The sequence below is a fragment of the Lissotriton helveticus genome, chromosome 1_1 (assembly GCF_964261635.1).
Source record: "Lissotriton helveticus chromosome 1_1, aLisHel1.1, whole genome shotgun sequence".
NCBI lineage: Eukaryota > Metazoa > Chordata > Amphibia > Caudata > Salamandridae > Lissotriton > Lissotriton helveticus.
The window spans coordinates 569,683,448-569,701,106 of record NC_136057.1 but is presented as its reverse complement, the minus strand read 5'-3'; the positions used below and the strand labels follow the sequence as shown (position 1 = coordinate 569,701,106).

Here is a 17,659-nt window from a genome sequence, read left to right as displayed (position 1 = left end):
TAAGCGCTCTGTATTGTGTGTTCTGAGTGTATGACCCCCTTCTGAAAATGTCTGGAATGAGCTCAATGTGTTTTGTTTTTTTGTCATCATTCTGCTATGCAAAATATCATTTCATTAATTACATATTAAGTAAAAAATCCGGAAATGAAATTATGTAACATATGCTAAATAGCTGCACGCTATCACTAAAATTTACAAAGGAAGAAACTATACATGGGTTCAAATTGCCACAATGCTAAAGATACAATTAGAATTCATATTCAAAAGGTATATAATAGGCCTCAAAAAACGAAATAGTGTGCTTTGTAATAACTAGGACTAAAATACAAAATGTTACAGCATTCTCCTTAGATACATTGTATTAGATATTAAAAGGCATTCACATCATCTGAGTGATTTGGTTGTTGCTGAACTAAACACAACATTACAGAACGATAGATTTCTGTTGGCTTGAAAGGCATGAGAATTTGATGCCTGCAGGTCAGTGCCACAGCTGAATCAATTATACATGACTATTTCTGGTCCTAAGCCACAAAGAAAAACTGCTGAGTTAACTAGAGTTTACTGCATTACAGACTGCTGATTTTAAAAGTCACAAAAGATAGTTTCATTCTTTTGGATAACACAGAAAAGATTAGAAGGGATTTCCTTTCCTAATGCCTTTTTACATAAGCACGTCTGTGGTTCTGATGTTAAAAAATAACTGTCCTTTTAAAAGTGGCGCAGGTTTTTCATATTTCAAGTAAGGCTTCTGTGCTTATGGTTATAAATGAATGCATTTCAATATGATAGGGAAGGAATGAGGCTTACTTTCCATACGTGGAACCATCAAAAGGGTTGGTGTTATTAAAAATGATAATTTAAAAAAGGGGAATGTTGACGATATGAAAAAAAAATTTTCATTAACCCCTTCGGTGCTGATGACGGCCGGGAGCTGTCATGGCATACATTGCTCATGTGCTGATGACGGCTCCCGGCTGTCATGGTGCCCACCCACAGGGGAAGCGCTGGCGCTCCCCCCGTGGGTTTCCGATTTTCGATTTTGAAGTTGGGAAGACCTTCCCCTACCTCCCCCACCGCCCCCTTCCTCGTCATCAATGACGTCAGCAAGCGCAAGCTGTGCTAACATCATTGGATGTTTCCCGACGCGGTGGAACCCATTGGGGGGGCAGATCAAGCCGTTTTTCGTTTTTGTAGGGCCCACTAGGCCACCAGGGATTTTTGTACGGAGAGTGACTCCTTGGGCAAGGGTCACTCCGCGGGGGGCTATTACACACCATATTTGGCCCACTAGACCACCAGGGATGTGTGTGGGGAGCGACCCCTTGGGCAAGGGTCACTCTCCAAGGGGTGCAATTTATTTTGGCATTGTCTGCCCCCCGTGGGGGCAAATTTAATATTTGATAATGTATTGGCCCACTGGACCACCAATGTAACCATGTGTGGGGAGTGGCCCCTTGGGCAAGGGTCACTCCCCTTCGGGGGCATGTTTTTGGCTGTCTGCCCCCATTGGGGGGCAGATCAAGCTGTTTTTCTTTTTTCTAGGGCCCACTAGGCCACCAGGGATTTTTGTAAGGAGAGTGACCCCTTGGGCAGGGGTCACTATCCGTTGGGGGCCTTCTTGTCCTATTTTTGGCCCACTAGACCACCAGGGATTTGTTTGTGGTGAATGGCCCCTTTAGGGGAAGGTCACTCCTGTTTGTGGGTGGATGATTGTGGCCATTTCTGTCTTCTTTGGGTGGCTGATCAGCAGTATGTTTTTGAGGCCCATCTCGGGGCAGAAGCCACTAGACAACAGTTTATTTTTTATTTTTGTGTAGGTGAGTGGCCTCAAGGGCAAGGGTTGCTCCCCTTTTACAGAAGTGAATATTTTATTTATGCTCTTAGGCCCACCTACCCCTTAGCTTAGCTGGTGTATTGTGTGTTGACTGGTGCATTATTTGATTATGTGATTGTAATGTTTTTTCTTCTCCTTTTTATTGTAGTGTAAAGCTTGTGATTCCTGTTTGCGGTTTCGGCAGTGGTTGTTCTGCAGTTTTGCGTATTTGCATTCATTTGGTAAGAATAACATTTTTGTTGGGTTTACTCCAAATGAGTATTATTGTCATGCATAAATGTATTTTTTGTAAGTGCTGTCATAATGGATGTATTTTTGTTTGTGTTCTGAGCATGAAATTCTTTGCGATGTGTTTTGCGTTGTCTTATGTGTAATTGTGTTTTTCTTTTTCTTTTTTAGTGGGATATTGTTGATCCTTATTGTGTCTGTACAGAGTAGGTGGTGCTGAGTCTAGCTGCTTCTGTCAAGTGAGTGGTATAGTGTTGGAGTATATAGGTCTTTGTGATAAAGCAACATTGTCTTTATTTCTTTTTTTTCAAAGGATTTGTTGTTGGCGTGTTTGACAAGTTACCTTTTTTAGTTAGCATTATGGCTAGCTGTAGAATGACTGCTCAGCAGGTGATTGGTTTGCTTCTTGAATCTTCCTCTGAGCAGGATTATGAGAGTGACAGTGCGTCTGAGGGAGAGGAGGGAGGGGAAGATTCAGACAGGGAGTTTTCTCTCCACATGGAATCATCGGATGATGAATCCACTCTCAGTGCGGACGAAGTGCCTGTTTTAGAGGAACAGATTGATGTGCAGATGGTGCAAGAGACATCTGGATTGCAGCCTGGGGCTGCAAGGCTTCCCATTGGAAGTGCTGGACTCTGGGTTGATCCAAACATGGTGCAGCCGATGTTGTCTGACTTTACTGGTTATGCAGGGTGTAGAGTGGATTGTAAAAATTTCTTGCCTATGCAGTTTTTTCAGTTGTTCATGGATGATGTATTTTCGGTTGAGATTGTTGAGCTGACTAATTTGTATGCGGAACAGTTTTTGAGGGACAACAGTGCCAGGCTTGGGCCCCACTCTAGAGCTACCCGGCGGACTCCCACAAATCTGGATGAGATGAGGAGGTTTTAGGGTTTGACTTTTTTGATGGGCTTGATAAGGAAGCCTTCGCTAGCTTCATATTGGTCTTCCAGTCCCTTGAAGGCAATGTCTATATTTCCTGCAGTTATTAGTCGTGATCGGTATTTACTTTTGCTTCGGATGCTGCATTTCGTTGATAAAGCTTTGGCGTTGCCACGAGATCACCCTGACTGTGACCGCCTTTTTAAGATGTGGCCTGTTATTGATCATTTTGTAGATCGATTTCCAGAGATCTATACTCCAGGCAAAGAAATATCGATTGATGATTCTTTGGTCCTGTTCAAGGGCCGTTTGCTCATTAGGCAGTACATTCCTAGCAAGAGGGCATGTTATGGAATTAAGCTATATATGTTGTCTGAGAGTAGGACAGGATATGTCTATAATTTACAGGTGTACACTGGTAAGGGTTCCACTATTGACCCCTCTGGTTGTCCGTCCACTTTTGGAGTGTCAGAGAAAATTGTGTGGGATCTTGCTAGAGGACTGTTTAACAGAGGCCACCATTTGTACCTTGATAACTTCTACACTGGTGTGCCATTGTTTAAGGAGTTGTTCAAAGTGGACACTTTTGCCTGTGGCACAATCAGCTCTAACCGTAAAGGTTTTGCAAAAGAGCTTGTTTGCAAAAAGCTTCAGAGGGGACAGTGCAGTGCCTTGCGTAGTGATGAACTGCTAGCTGTGAAATTTGTCGACAGGAGGGATGTGTACATGCTGACTACCATCCATGATGAAAGTACTTCACATGTGGCTGTTTGGGGTCAGGTTGCTGAAGTGAGTAAACCTGTGTGCATTATAGACTACAATAAGCACATGGGTCGTGTAGACAGAGTAGATCAGAGGTTGGAACCTTACACTGCTATTCGTAAGTCTTCCATTTGGTATCAGAAGTTGGCCATCCATCTTTTTAATTTAGCTACTTTTAATGCTTTTGTAGTGTTCAAGGAGTGTTTCCCGGCGTCAAAAATGACTTTTCTTCAGTTTCAACAGTCTGTGATAGGCAGCCTTGTTGTTGTGGAAAAGGCAAATGTTCCTAGAGTCGGAGTGGTGGAGGAAGTGGCTAGATTGCGAGATTGCCACTTTCCTGATTACATTCCTCCCACACCCAAAAAAAGCAATCCCTGTAAGAGATGTAAAGTCTGCTATCAAAGAGATGTGCGGAAGGATACTCGTGTGCACTGTCCCGATTGTCCTTCTCATCCTCGGCTGTGTGTGCCCAGATGTTTCAGAATGTATCACACTCAAAAGAAATTTTGGGAGCTACCGTGAGTCTAATGGTCTACTGCCTGGTCTGCATGGTTTTTTATTGGTTCTTCAGTTTCACCTGTGGCATTAGTATCTTGTTTTTTAGTTACCGCTGTTTGTAGTTGTAGTTTCGTATCTAGTTCCAAATGGTTTGTAATTTCTTTTTTTGTTATCAAAAAAATAAATTGGCGGTGTGCGTGGACAGGTGTTTGGCTGGCGGCGTGCATGGACTGGTGTTTGGCTGGCGGCGTGCATGGACTGGTACTTGGCTGGTGGTGTGTGTGGACTGGTGCTTGGCTGGTGGTGTGTGTGGACTGGCGCTTGGCTGAAAGTGTGCATGGACTGGTGTTTGGCAGGCGGTGTGCGTGGACTGGTGCTTGGCAGGCGGTGTGCGTGGACTGGCGCTTGGCTGTCGGTGTGTGCGTGGATTGGCGATTGGCTGGCAGAATGCATCGACTGGCGCTTGGCTTGCGGTGCACGTTGACTGGTGCTTGGCTGGCGATGTGAGTTGACTGGTGCTTGGCTGGTGGTGTGTGTGGGCTGGCGCTTGGCTGGCAATGTGCGTGGGGTGGCGCTTGGCTGGCAGTTTGTTTGGAGTGGCGCTTGGCTGGCGGTGTGCATGGATTGGTGCTTGGCTGGCAGAGTGTGTGGATTGGAGCTAGGCTGACGATGTGCATGGCTTGGTGCTTGGATGGCGGTGTGGGTGGACTAGCGCTCGGCTTTCGGTGTGTGAGTAGTTACTTTCTGTTAGTCAATACACACACTGCTAGCTGAGCGTCACTCCACGCAGTCCATCACTTTGTGTAGTTGCTGTGTCTGGCATGTTGGCGTGTGAAAGTGATGGGCCCTTGAATGGCGCTGTCTGCTGGTGTGAGTGTTGTAATGTGATGGGCCCGCGGCTGGCAGTGTGAATGTTTTGTATGTGTCACACATATGAAAGGTGTATGAATGGCCTGTGAAGAGGTTGGTGCCTTGACGTGGCTTTACAGCTCATAAGCTGTGAGTCAATGGTTCAGTTTCTCATTCTTTCAATTATTAACAGTGCATTTCATTTTTGTGAAATGACTTGCTAATACAACTGTATATACTGAATCATCACTCACCCTCGTGCCAAATCCAACCAGTATGTGTGTGTGTGCTTGAGGATTAGATGGCTGTGCAGTAATATTTGTCTTTTTTCTCTTTCTGAAGTAGGGTGTACCTTGTCCCTTTTTGTGAATGTTGTAATGTGTTGTTTTTGCTCCCGGATGGTGTGAATGGTCTTGTGTGTATCAGGTATGAAAGGTGCATGAATGACCTGTAAAATGGTTGGTGCCTTGTTGTCGCTTTATGTAGTACATTGTATTGGGTTTGTTATCGCTCTAGTCTTTATAAGTCATTTGTAGAATGCTTCAAGTTAGGAATGTATTCACTTCAATGTTCTGTGTATTCTTATGCTTGTGGGTTCTGTTCTGTGGCAGTTTATTGGTTGCTGCTGCAGAGAAGAGTCTGCTCTTGTTCTTCTCCTCAACTTAATAAAGGACCTTCTTACTTAGCTGCTTTAGTCTGTGAATCTATTTACAACACTTTACAGCTCACGAGTTGCGAGTCACTGGTTCAGCCTACTAAATGTAGATATTATTGTTAAACCATGGGAGTATATGGTGATATCTCTCTTGTGAATTTCTAGAACTGAACACATAATTAAGTCAAAAAATTTGATTTTGCAAGGGAGGTCACCTGGGTTTTTGGCCCCGTGCACGATGGCCATCTAGGGAAACCTACCAAAACCCACACATTTCTGAAAAGTAGACACCCGGGGCTTCCCAGGAGGTATAGCTTGCATGGATCCCCCAACGTTTCCTTTCCCAGAACCCCCTGCAAACCTCAATTTTTGCTTTAATAAATCAGTTTTTTTCACACATTTTTGTGTGGTAAAGCGTGGCATTACTGGGCTCAAACAAATTTCCTACCACCCAGCATTCCCCCAGGTCTCCCGATAAAAATGATGCCTCAATTGTGTGGGAGGCCCAAGTTCCCGTCACAGGCAAAGGCCCAAAACGTAGTGAGGCGACTTCATAATTGCCTATGTCAAAAGCACCTGATTTTGCAAGGGGGGTCACCTGGGTTTTTGGACCCGTGCTCGACGGCCTTCTAGGGTGACCTACCAAACCCACACATTTCTGAAAAGTAGACACCCGGGGGATTCCAAGGAGGTATGGCTTGCATGAGGAGTACAGGAGTGCTCCCGTCTCTCTGGCGGCATCGCGTTAGACGCGCTGAGTCCTCGAGCAGCCAGGACCTGCCCGGCAGTACCGGGGCCGCCCTCGGAAATTCAGGGTTGTTATCTGTGGTTGGGGGCCAGTGGTGCCCCCGCTGATGACATCGATTGGCCTGGTATTATTCCTGCATTACGAACTGCCTTATTACTTGCATTAGGGATTGTATTATTCCTGCCTTATGAACTGCCTGATTACGTGCATTGCGGATTAAACTATTCTTACATTCCGAACTGCCTTATTACTTGCAATAAGGAGTGCGTTATACTTCCATTACGAACTGCCTGATTACGTGCATTGAGGATTGCATTATTCTTGCTTTACGAACTGACTGATTACTTGCATTGAGGATTGCTTTACGTACTGCATTAGTCTGACAATACAAACTGCATTACGCACTGCATAGCATTGAATTAGGACTGCATTTGAACAACGAGAACTGCTCATTAACACCGCAAGAACCCACAAGTGTTTATTGGCCTAATAACCAGCAACGTTAATGTTGGGTTTGGGGGTTTCTAGTTGGCCCAGGCAGGTACTTGTGACAAATAGAGACCCTTGCCTCTAGTCAGGATAAGGGGATTACACTCCTTAAATAACCGCCGCTCACCCCCTTAGTAGCTTGGTATGAGCAGACAGGCTTATCTCAGAGGCAGTGTGTAAAGCATTTGTGACCACATACAGTAACCCAGTGACAACACTACGGAAGGACACTAGAGGTGGGAGCCCGCGCATGCGCATTTCTTGCCAGGAATGTGCATGCGCAGGCGCATGCGCAGTTCCCAGAAGAAGGCGCAATGGACAAGGATGCGCTGGCGATAAGGTAAGTTTTCTTTTGAATGTTATTTTAGGCTCTGTAATGTAATTTAATACTGCGGGCCGGAGGCGGGCCGGAGGCGGGCGGGAGGCGGGTGGGAGGCGGGCGGGAGGCGGGCGGCCAACTTCCATTACGCCCCCGAGTGTGCAGAGATTTGCCTTGTTTCTCCGCATATATTGCGAACGGCGGAAGAGGCAAATCTCTGCACATTCCGTGGGCGGAATGGAGATGTCTGCCCACCCCTAATGGACACCGCACAAGGTTTTTAGATCAAAAATAAGTAAACTTTATATAGATTTACCACAAGACCATAAACAACAAAATTACACTATACTGTTACTTTAAGATGGTAGTTTTAGCTTAGTTAAGTTCAGTTCTTAAAAAGCGACACTTTGTGTCAATGTACCTTACGATGCGTTGCGCTTCCACGACAAGCAATGTTGCAGTGAGGGAAATGCGGCAAAGTTCAGGTGCAAAGAAATAAAGACGTGAAAATCTTCCAGATGCGACACGCTTCTCTGGGGATGCAAGAAGTTCTCGGTTCGATGCGTGGACTGCAGCGGCGACACCCTTGTTCAGAAGTGCGACAGCAACAGCTTCACCTGCGACACTCTTCTCCCACGATGCGTGAATCTTCTGCACAATGCGACAACTACAGCGGCGACATCCTTGTTCAGAAATGCGACAGCCGCAGCTCTGACGGCGGCTTGCTTCTCGGGGATGCGAGGCTCTTTCCTTGATGCGGTGCGATGCAACAGTTCCAGCGGTGACACCCTTTTTCAGAAGTGCGACGGCAGGCCCAGCAACGGCGACACGCTTCTACCTCGTTGCGAGACTCCAGTCTTGATGCGGTGCAGTGCGACAACTCTAGCTGCAACACCCTTTTTCAGAAGTGCGACGGAAGGTAGCAGTAACGGCGACACGCATCCTCATTGTTGCGGCACGCTTTTCTCGATGCAATGCAGTGCGACAACTCCAGCGGCGACACCCTTGTTCAGAAGTGCGACGGCAGCAGCAGCGACACGCATTGATATTGTTGCGTCGCGCTTTCAGCTCCTTGCGACACGCAGTTCCTCGGAAGGCCCAAAACAGCAGCAAGCACTTCCAAAAGAACTCTGGGGAGCTGGGGGTTGAAGTATGTTGTCCCTGAGACTTCAGCAGGAGGCAAGCTCTTTTCCAAACAATGGGAGATCCTTCACAAGTTGAAAGCAAAGTACACAAAGTTCCTTTCTCCTTCCTTTGGCAGTAAGGGAACCACTGTGGCCAATCCCCAAGCAGCATTTCTGCTTGGGAACAGTCTCTCCTCCGTTTCTTCAGGTTCCTCTCCTCAGTAAAGGTTTCTTCTTGTAGTCCAAAAGCGATCTAATTTCATGGGATCAGGGTCCCAATATTTATACCCCAAAATACTTTGTTCTCTGAGGGGAGAGGGGCCTTTGCCCAGTCCAAACCAGTTCTGAAGCACTCTGTTTACCAGACTTTTCCTTTCCTTTCACAGTGCAGACCAGAGACAGCAGCCGCTCTCCAGGAGGTGGAGCCAGCATTGTGGAAGGCAAGCACAGCCCTATTCAAGGTTCAGGTGCAACTCCTCCCTCCCATCTAGATGCAGATCTCTTTAGTCACCACTGGGCTGACTCATCCTGTCTCTTGAAATTCCCCAGCCCTGTCACTCACAAACTCCAGACAAGGAATACACAACCTAGCAGAGGCAGGCTTGAAAGGTTAGCCAAGAAAATACCTACTTCCTAAAAGTGGTATTTTCAAAAACAAAATGTAAAAACCAACTTCACTAAAAGATGCATTTTATCCTTCTGAGTCCAGGCATACTAAACTCGGATTTCTACCATGTTCTCTGAGTCAGTTAGGATTATACAATGAATTAATTCTAACAGCCCATTCTGGCCTATGGAGAACAGGTAGCCTTTCAATAGTGAAAAACTAAAATGGCTGTAATTCACTATTAGGACATGCCACACACACCAGGGCATGTTCTACCTTATACTTACAATGCACCCTGCCCTTGGGACTACTATAGGGGTGACTGAAATGAAGAACAGCGAAGGTTTCGGGACTGGCAAGTGGGTGCACTTGCCCAGTCAGTCTGACAGTACCAGACTACACACAGGCTCTGCAATGGCAGACCTTAGACACATTTTACAAGGCTGCTTCTGTGGGTGGCACAACCAGTGCTGCAGGCCCACCAGCAGCATTTGGAGTTACACAACCTGCGCACACTCAGTGCACTGTACTAGGGTCTGACAAGTAAACCAAATAGTCAAACATGGAACCACTGATTAATACATCAATTTACAATAGGGAGCACTTGAACTGTGGCACAGGATATGCAATTTTTTTAAAGATTGTTTATGTACAGGAAGGAGCACCTTCCTGTACATAAACAATACATGGCATTTTGCTTTTTCCATGTGTGCTGCACAAGGCAGCACACATGGAAATAGCAAAAAGGAGGATAGATAATGCATTTATACTTGTTTCGCCAACTTAAGACCGGGTTTGCCCTGGTCTTAATTTTGGGGCTGCCGCCTATGTACTGCACCCTTGTACATAGTGAGCAGTGCCAAAATCAGTGGGCGATGCGGTGAAACGTCCACTGCACACTCCTTCCACGCTAAACCAGAGCATGAAAGGGGGCCTGATTTACAAGGCAGCATCAAGCCACTTTATATGGCTTAACTCTGCCTTGTAAATAAGGCTAAGCCCTATCGCCCGCACAACGTCAAGAAAAGTTATGTTGTGTTAACAATAGGGGCTTGTACTTTTGGCCCATAGATCAAAAAGAAGGAGGAAAAGAAATATGACAACGCGTCACAAAGGGAGAAAGCAGGAACCTCATGAGCGAGAAAAGGGGGCAGGGAGGGTCTGGCAGTGCATTTGAGACTATCAGCCTTGGTATTCGGCGGTCCTCGTTGAAGTGCACCAGTCACCAGCTTCTAACCAGGGCTCCAGGTACTGACACTCTTTCTTTCAGAAATTAAGCACTGGACCACAGTTCAGGAAGTGCTCGATTTCCTCTGAGACATACGATTGGCGGTGCTCACGGCAGAGGAAGCCCAAGGGATCGAGGCAGACATCACAGAGAACAAGCTCAAGGTAGCTATCCACAATTTACAGTCTGGTACGGCGAGTGGCCACAACGATATTCCAATAGAACTGTATAAATGCACGGCTGATAAAGTGACCCCCTACCTATTGAAAATGTATGAAGCAAGCCAGGCCCATGGCAAGCTTCCTGGAGATCAGCGTCTGGCCACTATAGTAACCATCAATAAGTCGGGCAAACCAGTTAGGGAGTGCACATCATACCGACTGACATAGCTGATTAATGCAAGATTTTGGCCAAAATATTGGCGCTCCGGTTAACCCCTTACCTCACCAAATTGGTCCATATGGATCAATCAGGTTTCATGCTAGGAAGAAACACAGCCCAGAACCTCAGACACCTACATAATGTCTTAGGACGTAAACACACAATAAGGGAGGATGCAGCGATCATATCCCTTGACGTGAAAATGGCTGTCCTCCAACGTATGGGGTTTGGGTCTAAATTCTGCTCCTGGATTCACCTGCTGTATACGAACCCTATCACACATGTGGTGGCCAACAGGCATATTTCACTAGAACTCCCCTGTGACGCAGGACACATCAAGGCTGTCCGCTATCACCACTTCTATTTGCACTAGTCCTGGAACGACTGGCTGCATGGATCAGGGCGGACCCAATAACCCGAGGCCTGAGATGGACAGAAGGGTGGGAGGATCACATCTCCCTCTATGCAGATGATATACTGATATATGTAGCTTCCCCCACACGATCTATTCATGCACTGTTGAACATTTGTGAAGTGTTTGGAATGGAGTCAGGGTATACGATCAATTGGGAAAAGTCGGTATTGTACATGGACCACATCCCAAACTGCCTAGGGGCTGCGCGATCAGGGTAGTAACAGACAGCTTTAAATACCTAGGGATACATGTGATGTCAGATTTAAACTGCCTTCCACGCGCTCAATCTTCTAGCACAGATGCAGAGCTGAGGCGAGATATCAAACACTGGAAGACCACTCACTTTACTGGGTAGAGCAGCCGTCTTTAAAATGATGGCGCTGCCCAGGTTTCTGTATGCCCTAACCAACACACCCTATCACGTCCCTGATTCCTATTTTAAAGCAATAAACTCGGAGGTCACTAACCTCCTCTGGGACGGCAAACCGGCATGGATAGCCGTGAGTAAATTAACTAGAAGTTGGTACGATGGGGGTATTGCTCTGCCTGACGTCCGGGTATATTACTAGTCCTCATAATTGACAATCATTAACCAGTGGATGTGCCTGACAATGACCCTGCATATCGCTCAGACAGGGTAGCTCCTGGAACAGGAGGAGTCAACAGGGCACTGTACAATAAACCAAAATTACTAGGCCTCATGGGCCCAACAGAACTCACGGCTCATATCAGGCACACTGTGACACGGCTCCTGGGTTGGGCAGGCAAGCTTACACAACACACCCCAATATGGGACACCAGCAGACTGGGCACACTAGGAAGGAGCAATGGGTTTCAAAAGTGAGACCTGATAGGGATCTCACGACTGGGTGATTTATGGAAGGAAGGGAGAATTGTCACCTTCGCCTACCTGCAGGAACAATACGAAATAGCCCCCGTTGAAATGTTCTGGTATATACAGATTAAACACGCCCTGGACGCAGCCATTCAAGCAGAAGAGATACTCCCTGAGTCATCCCCCTTAGAGGACCGGCTGTTGACAGATCACTTACACAAAAAAGCAATATCTCTTACATACCAGAAGATTATTAACAATCAGGGTGACCCACTGGTGCGATTCCGGGCTTTGTGGCAGACAGAGGGGGGAGACTTGGATGACGCTGACTGGCAGGAGGCGATAGCATCACCCAGGGAGGTAGCGGTCTCCTCAAGACTGCGCCTGTTACAACTCAAAATACTACATAGGACCTACTACACAAGGGTAACAATGCATAAGATTGGTAGAGCCTCAGACCTGCACTGTATGCGTCAATGTGACGAATTGAGCACCTTCTATCACACTATATGGGAATGTCCACTGATTACACCATATTGGACAGGAGTAATGAACACTATCTCAGAGATCAGTACAAACCCAGTCTTGAAAGACCCCAATTGCTGTCTATTGAATATATGTGAACCAACGGACTTTAACCACACGGACCGTAACTGGGCAACAACAGGGATGATGATATCCAAACGATGGAGGGCAGCGCACGCCCTGACCCTGATAGAATGGTGCAGAGAAATGGACATGATATGGTGGCCGAAAAAGCTATTTAAGTTCACAGGGGTGCCCCAAGAAGTCGGAAAAAGTATGGGGCAAGTGGAACATTTATAGAGGACTCATATGTTCACCCCCTGTCATAGACTGAGACTCAGACGATGAGAACTAAATAATCGCAATTGCATGTAATTATATATTGATATGCACAATACTGTTTTATGAGACTAAGTCAATGTAATGATCACTCAAGAAGACATGTAATTGTAGATCTGTCAACATATATAATAAAAAGTTTACCAAAAAAAGAAATTAAGCACTGGACACAATAAATAAACACCTAAACATGGAATGCGCAAAATGGAAGATTTAAATACAAAGAAAACATTTGAAGCTTAAGCTACCGTACTAATTTACTTTAACGTGGGTGAAGGAATATCTATACTTGTAAACATGCTTTTGAATGGGTAAATGATACTAACAATACTAAGTGTTATTTATTTGAGTAATTACCAATATATAAAGGTGAGTTTTCTGGTCTGGCAAAGTCATCCAGGTATGAGATACCCAAGGGAGCAATCGGTGTCTCACCCACGCCACGAAGAATGTTGCCCATCAAGACATAAACCCACATGTAAGACTCATCTTCATTTGTACAGGCTGCAAAAAAATCAGCAAAAACATATTAGCATTTTCTGCATGGATGTCAAGCATTAAATATGTGGAATTCGAAAAGGGTACGTGCAACTTGAAAACAGTCAATTGAGGAGAATAACAACATAGATTATAAACGAAATGGAGGCAGGGAATCTAGGGGCATATTACCAAGCAATAGCGATAATTATCGCTATTGCTTGGTTAGAGAGAAAATTTTACCGCTACGCTGCGGCGATTTTTACCGCAGATAAACCTTGGTATTACCAAGGTTTATCGCAAATGCGATAAAAACGGCCGCAATGCATGAATATCGCTGAAAAGTCAGCGATATTCATGCATTATCGAGCTAATGCTCTTAGCCATGTTATCCACCTCCCATTGGATAACATGGCTAAGAACTGCTCAGGGGCAGGTGTTAGCTTTTGGAGATATTCGCGCTAATAGGAGATAGCGATGTTAGCGACTGTTTCCAGTCGCTAACATCTTGGCACGCCCACTTTGCATGTCATTAGTGATAAATATCACTGACATGCAAAGTGGGGCCCAAGATGGTCGCTATCTCCTACTAGCTGTCGCTAACTGGTGTTAGCGACAGCTAGGTAATAGGGAGATAATTTTATCTCCGCTTTCTGGCTTTTAAAGCCAAAAAAGCGGAGATAAACCCCCTTGATAATATGACCCCTAGTTGTTTTCTCTACGAAATACTCTGGGCTGGAAGAAATAGATTATAACTGCTGCGTTCCAGGGCAGCCTATGAGCAATACACTTCTCTCCTAGCTGGATGTCCTGCACATTACTTTCGTTTTCAATTGCGTGTCAAAATAAGGATGTAGTTGTAGGTTTCTTTGTACGTTTACATTGTGACTTTTTTTTAAATATTTTACTTCATTATGGCATTAACGCATAGGCACGCAATTGCTATATGTAGAGAGAAATCATGTTATTCACATTTCAGTAGAGCTTTTTCCTTTACTGTTTGAAGGACAAACGGATAAGCTTGTATTGTGAGAAACCTTGAGAATTTAACAAGCATGTAATTAATTATATCACCTCGCTTTAATCTATTTGGACGGCTTTATGAGAGTGAGACTAGCTGTGTCAAAAGTTAGAATTCATGTGCCTTTAGGACAGTTGAGAGTAGAGATGGGAGAGGTGTGGCGCCGCGGCCAGGGCGACTAACGCTGGAATCTGGGGATGAGGGTTCGATCCCCGGCTCCGGCGGCAGATTAACCCAGCACCATGTGACTCTGGGCAATAGCTCGCTTAATCTTCCCGACGGCTCCTAGCGCCTAGAGACCCTTAAGGGTGATTGTGCGCTTTACAAATGTGGATTATTATTATTATTATGAGAGCAGAATAGAGCAGAGTAGAGTTGGGTGATATTAGAGTACTCTCTTTGAGAGAGAAAAGACTTTACTTTATCCTTCCTATGGAAGCAACCCCATACTGGTTCATCCCCCTATTTATAAAATGTTTATATCATTTGATTTGAATATTAAATCATTCACATTTTGATTATTATTTGATGGTAACCTGATTTTAACTTCCATAAACAACCAGCCTTTAATAAATCTTAATGGTTTGATACTACAATATTCTCTGTCTTGTTTTTAAAGCCTATTGTGCTTGACATATTACTGAATGTATTTATTTGTTGAGCAGGCTCAGGAGGTTGAGCACTAATATCCTTAGGGGGTTAACACAGTTCTCTGTCCATTGAGAGAAGTACGTTATGGTTCACGACTTGCACAAAGAAAAGTCATTACACATGCAGACATTATTGTGATAACAATCTATATTCACTTTCCCATCAATGTCCAATTTCGGTCATCGCTACCTCAGATGATCAGAATGATTAGGAAGGTTGAAAATGACAATAGACTGACATGTATATTACATTATACTATTTTAACCTTCCTATTTAATCTAATCTCACACTGGGTTAAGGGGCTTTACCCACAGCATGGCATGCATAAGCATACTGACAGACACATGCCTCCACATTAATTAGGCTAGTTATAAAACTCCTATGTTCTAGGGGCCCCTTGACTACTTAAACACATAACCTTAGACAATTACACAATCTACAGAAGGCAGCACCAAAGTGAATCCAAACAGATATAGAGCTCAAATCACAGACGGATCTGTTTAAGAGGCGCAGGAAGTGAATTTTCCATATGGAATTTACTTCCATCTGATTCTGCATGGGCAGACGTGCCCTCACCTGTTTTTCTTGGGTGTTTAGAAACTGGCTCAATTGTACCAGATGACAAGTCTCACAAGAACAGTCACATGAAGCTCTGGATAACAGAAGCAGCCAAGTATGTCTGCCCATTTCTTTCTGGCAAATGCTCCACACTGCCAGAACAAAGCTTCCCCTTCCCTACCCTACTTTACACACACCCTTCCTCCACCTCATCTGACCCGGAGGCTGCAGCATACATTTTACACTTGCTCAGGGCAGGTCGTAAAGTATATTTGTTAAATCCCATGGTTAGAGAATTCTACATGATTTTAGGACCAGTAACTCCAGTCCTAGTTATTTCCCATTTCAAGGGGTTTAATTTGTAATTGCACAGTTCTAGTGTGTTGCTATAGCTTTGCAATGTAAATTCTGCAAGGGAACATTTTACCTCCCCAGTACCGTGTAACTCGTAATCAGAGCAAATCGGTTTCACATGTGCAAATTTAAATTATTTTTATTTATGAAAAAGTCACCTTCCATTATGCTTGGCTATGGGTTCAATGTGCAGATACCATCTGTAAGGTGGAACAAGTGCATAGTATTGGTGTAGGAAATTAGTATCCTTCTGATTGGTTACCCCCACCTTTTGCCTGGTGCTGTGATGGTTTCTGACTAGTCTGAGGGGATCCTGCTAATCAGTCTCTGTGCTTTCTCCCCTAAACTGTTTATGGTAAGTACTTAGGTACATCCTAGATTGGATACTGGTGTACCCTTATACGTCCCTACTATATGGTACTGAGGTATCAAGGGCTTAGGAACAACAGGGATCCCTGGGCTGAAACATGTACTATGCCACCCATGGGAGACCACTCAAACTTTATCTTCCTGCCTGCAATTGCAGCTTGTGTAAGCTGGTGCTTGCACCACTTACAACAGATATTGGTTTGCCTATATCTAAGGACACTACACTTAACACCTATAAAGCAGGCCTTTCAATCCTCAAGGCAGGGAGCTCATTTCTAAGTGTGAGGGTGCCCCTGCATGAGCAGGACTCCCCTACAATCTTCAGAGTCCATTCTCCTGGGTTTTAAGTGTATTAGCCATTTCGATACATAAACTGGCTGTAACAAACCTTATCATGTTTGGTATCAAACATGTTGAAATCATCATATAACTTATTTTTTTTTAACGGTGTGGGGGGTATGATTACATGCTCTGTAAAGTTCCTCCTGGAGGCCCTCAGTGCTCCCAGTATTAGTCTTCTAGACCCGGACAGCACTGCATGGCTGCTGCCGACCAGAGATACGATGCTGCCCTCCTGCTGCTGAGCCAGGCTCGAGCAGGGAAAGGCAGAACAATAGGTATCCTGTCACAGGGAGGTGTGACCACCTCCCAGAAAAGGTTTAGTGTATTGGGGCCGGGTGGGGGCACTTGCCAGCACCACTCAGTCTTGATGAAGGGCACATTTGGTGCCCTCCTTGAATAGTCCAGTTCAAACCGTCTCAGAGAGCCGTAGGTTCCTGCTCTGGCGCGAAACTGGACAAAGGACATGGGAGTATCCTCTCCACTGTCCAACTCGTCCCCTGGGAGGGACCCCTGAATCGTCTCAACCCTTTCCTCAGGGTATTTAAGGGCTTGCCTGTGAATGGGTCCCTAGATTTGTGGTGGGACCAGTTTCAGTACAAGACGCCACTTCTTCTTCAACTGTGTTAGAAATCAGGGTCTCTAGATGGAAGAGGTAGGCACCTTTGTCCAAATAAGGACCCTTGTTTCTAGCCAGGGTAAGAAGGATACACCAATTAGATAACACCTGCTCACCCCCTTGGAAGCTTGGCTCGAGCAGACAGACTTATCCCAAAGGCAATGTGCAAAGTATTTGTACTCAAAACACACAGTAATTCAGTGACAACACCACAACTGGACACCACATCAGTTCAGAAAAATTAAGTATCTTTATCTAAACTTAACAAGACCAAAACGACAACGATCCAACATACATGCAAAAAGAATATGGCTATAAAAAGGGTTTAAGCCACTGGGTCATAGAAAACTATGGATACGTGATCTATCTCAAGTACATGTAGTTGTGACAAAGTTCACAAAGCCAAACAGCCGCAGGAATGTGAAGCATCGAGAACACAAAGAGATGCGTCAGTTCATGAGACCCTAGGGGGGGTGAAGGAACATTTCTGCTGCACGCATCATGTCCAGTCTGTAGGGGAAAGTGATTCAATGCAAAGGTATAAGCC

At 45.1% G+C, this 17,659-nt stretch overlaps 1 protein-coding gene across 3 annotated transcripts in view; it reads right to left on the bottom strand.

Moving 5' to 3' along the window:
* Positions 1 to 17,659, bottom strand: part of LOC144813848 (solute carrier organic anion transporter family member 1A2-like) — a 1,137,838-nt gene that overhangs the window by 590,822 nt on the left and 529,357 nt on the right. For all 3 annotated transcript variants that reach the window (XM_078674057.1, XM_078674059.1, XM_078674058.1), the window contains exon 6: positions 13,082 to 13,228. In XM_078674057.1, coding sequence (XP_078530183.1) covers positions 13,082 to 13,228 — 147 coding nt within the window. The remainder of the gene's footprint in view (positions 1 to 13,081; positions 13,229 to 17,659) is intronic.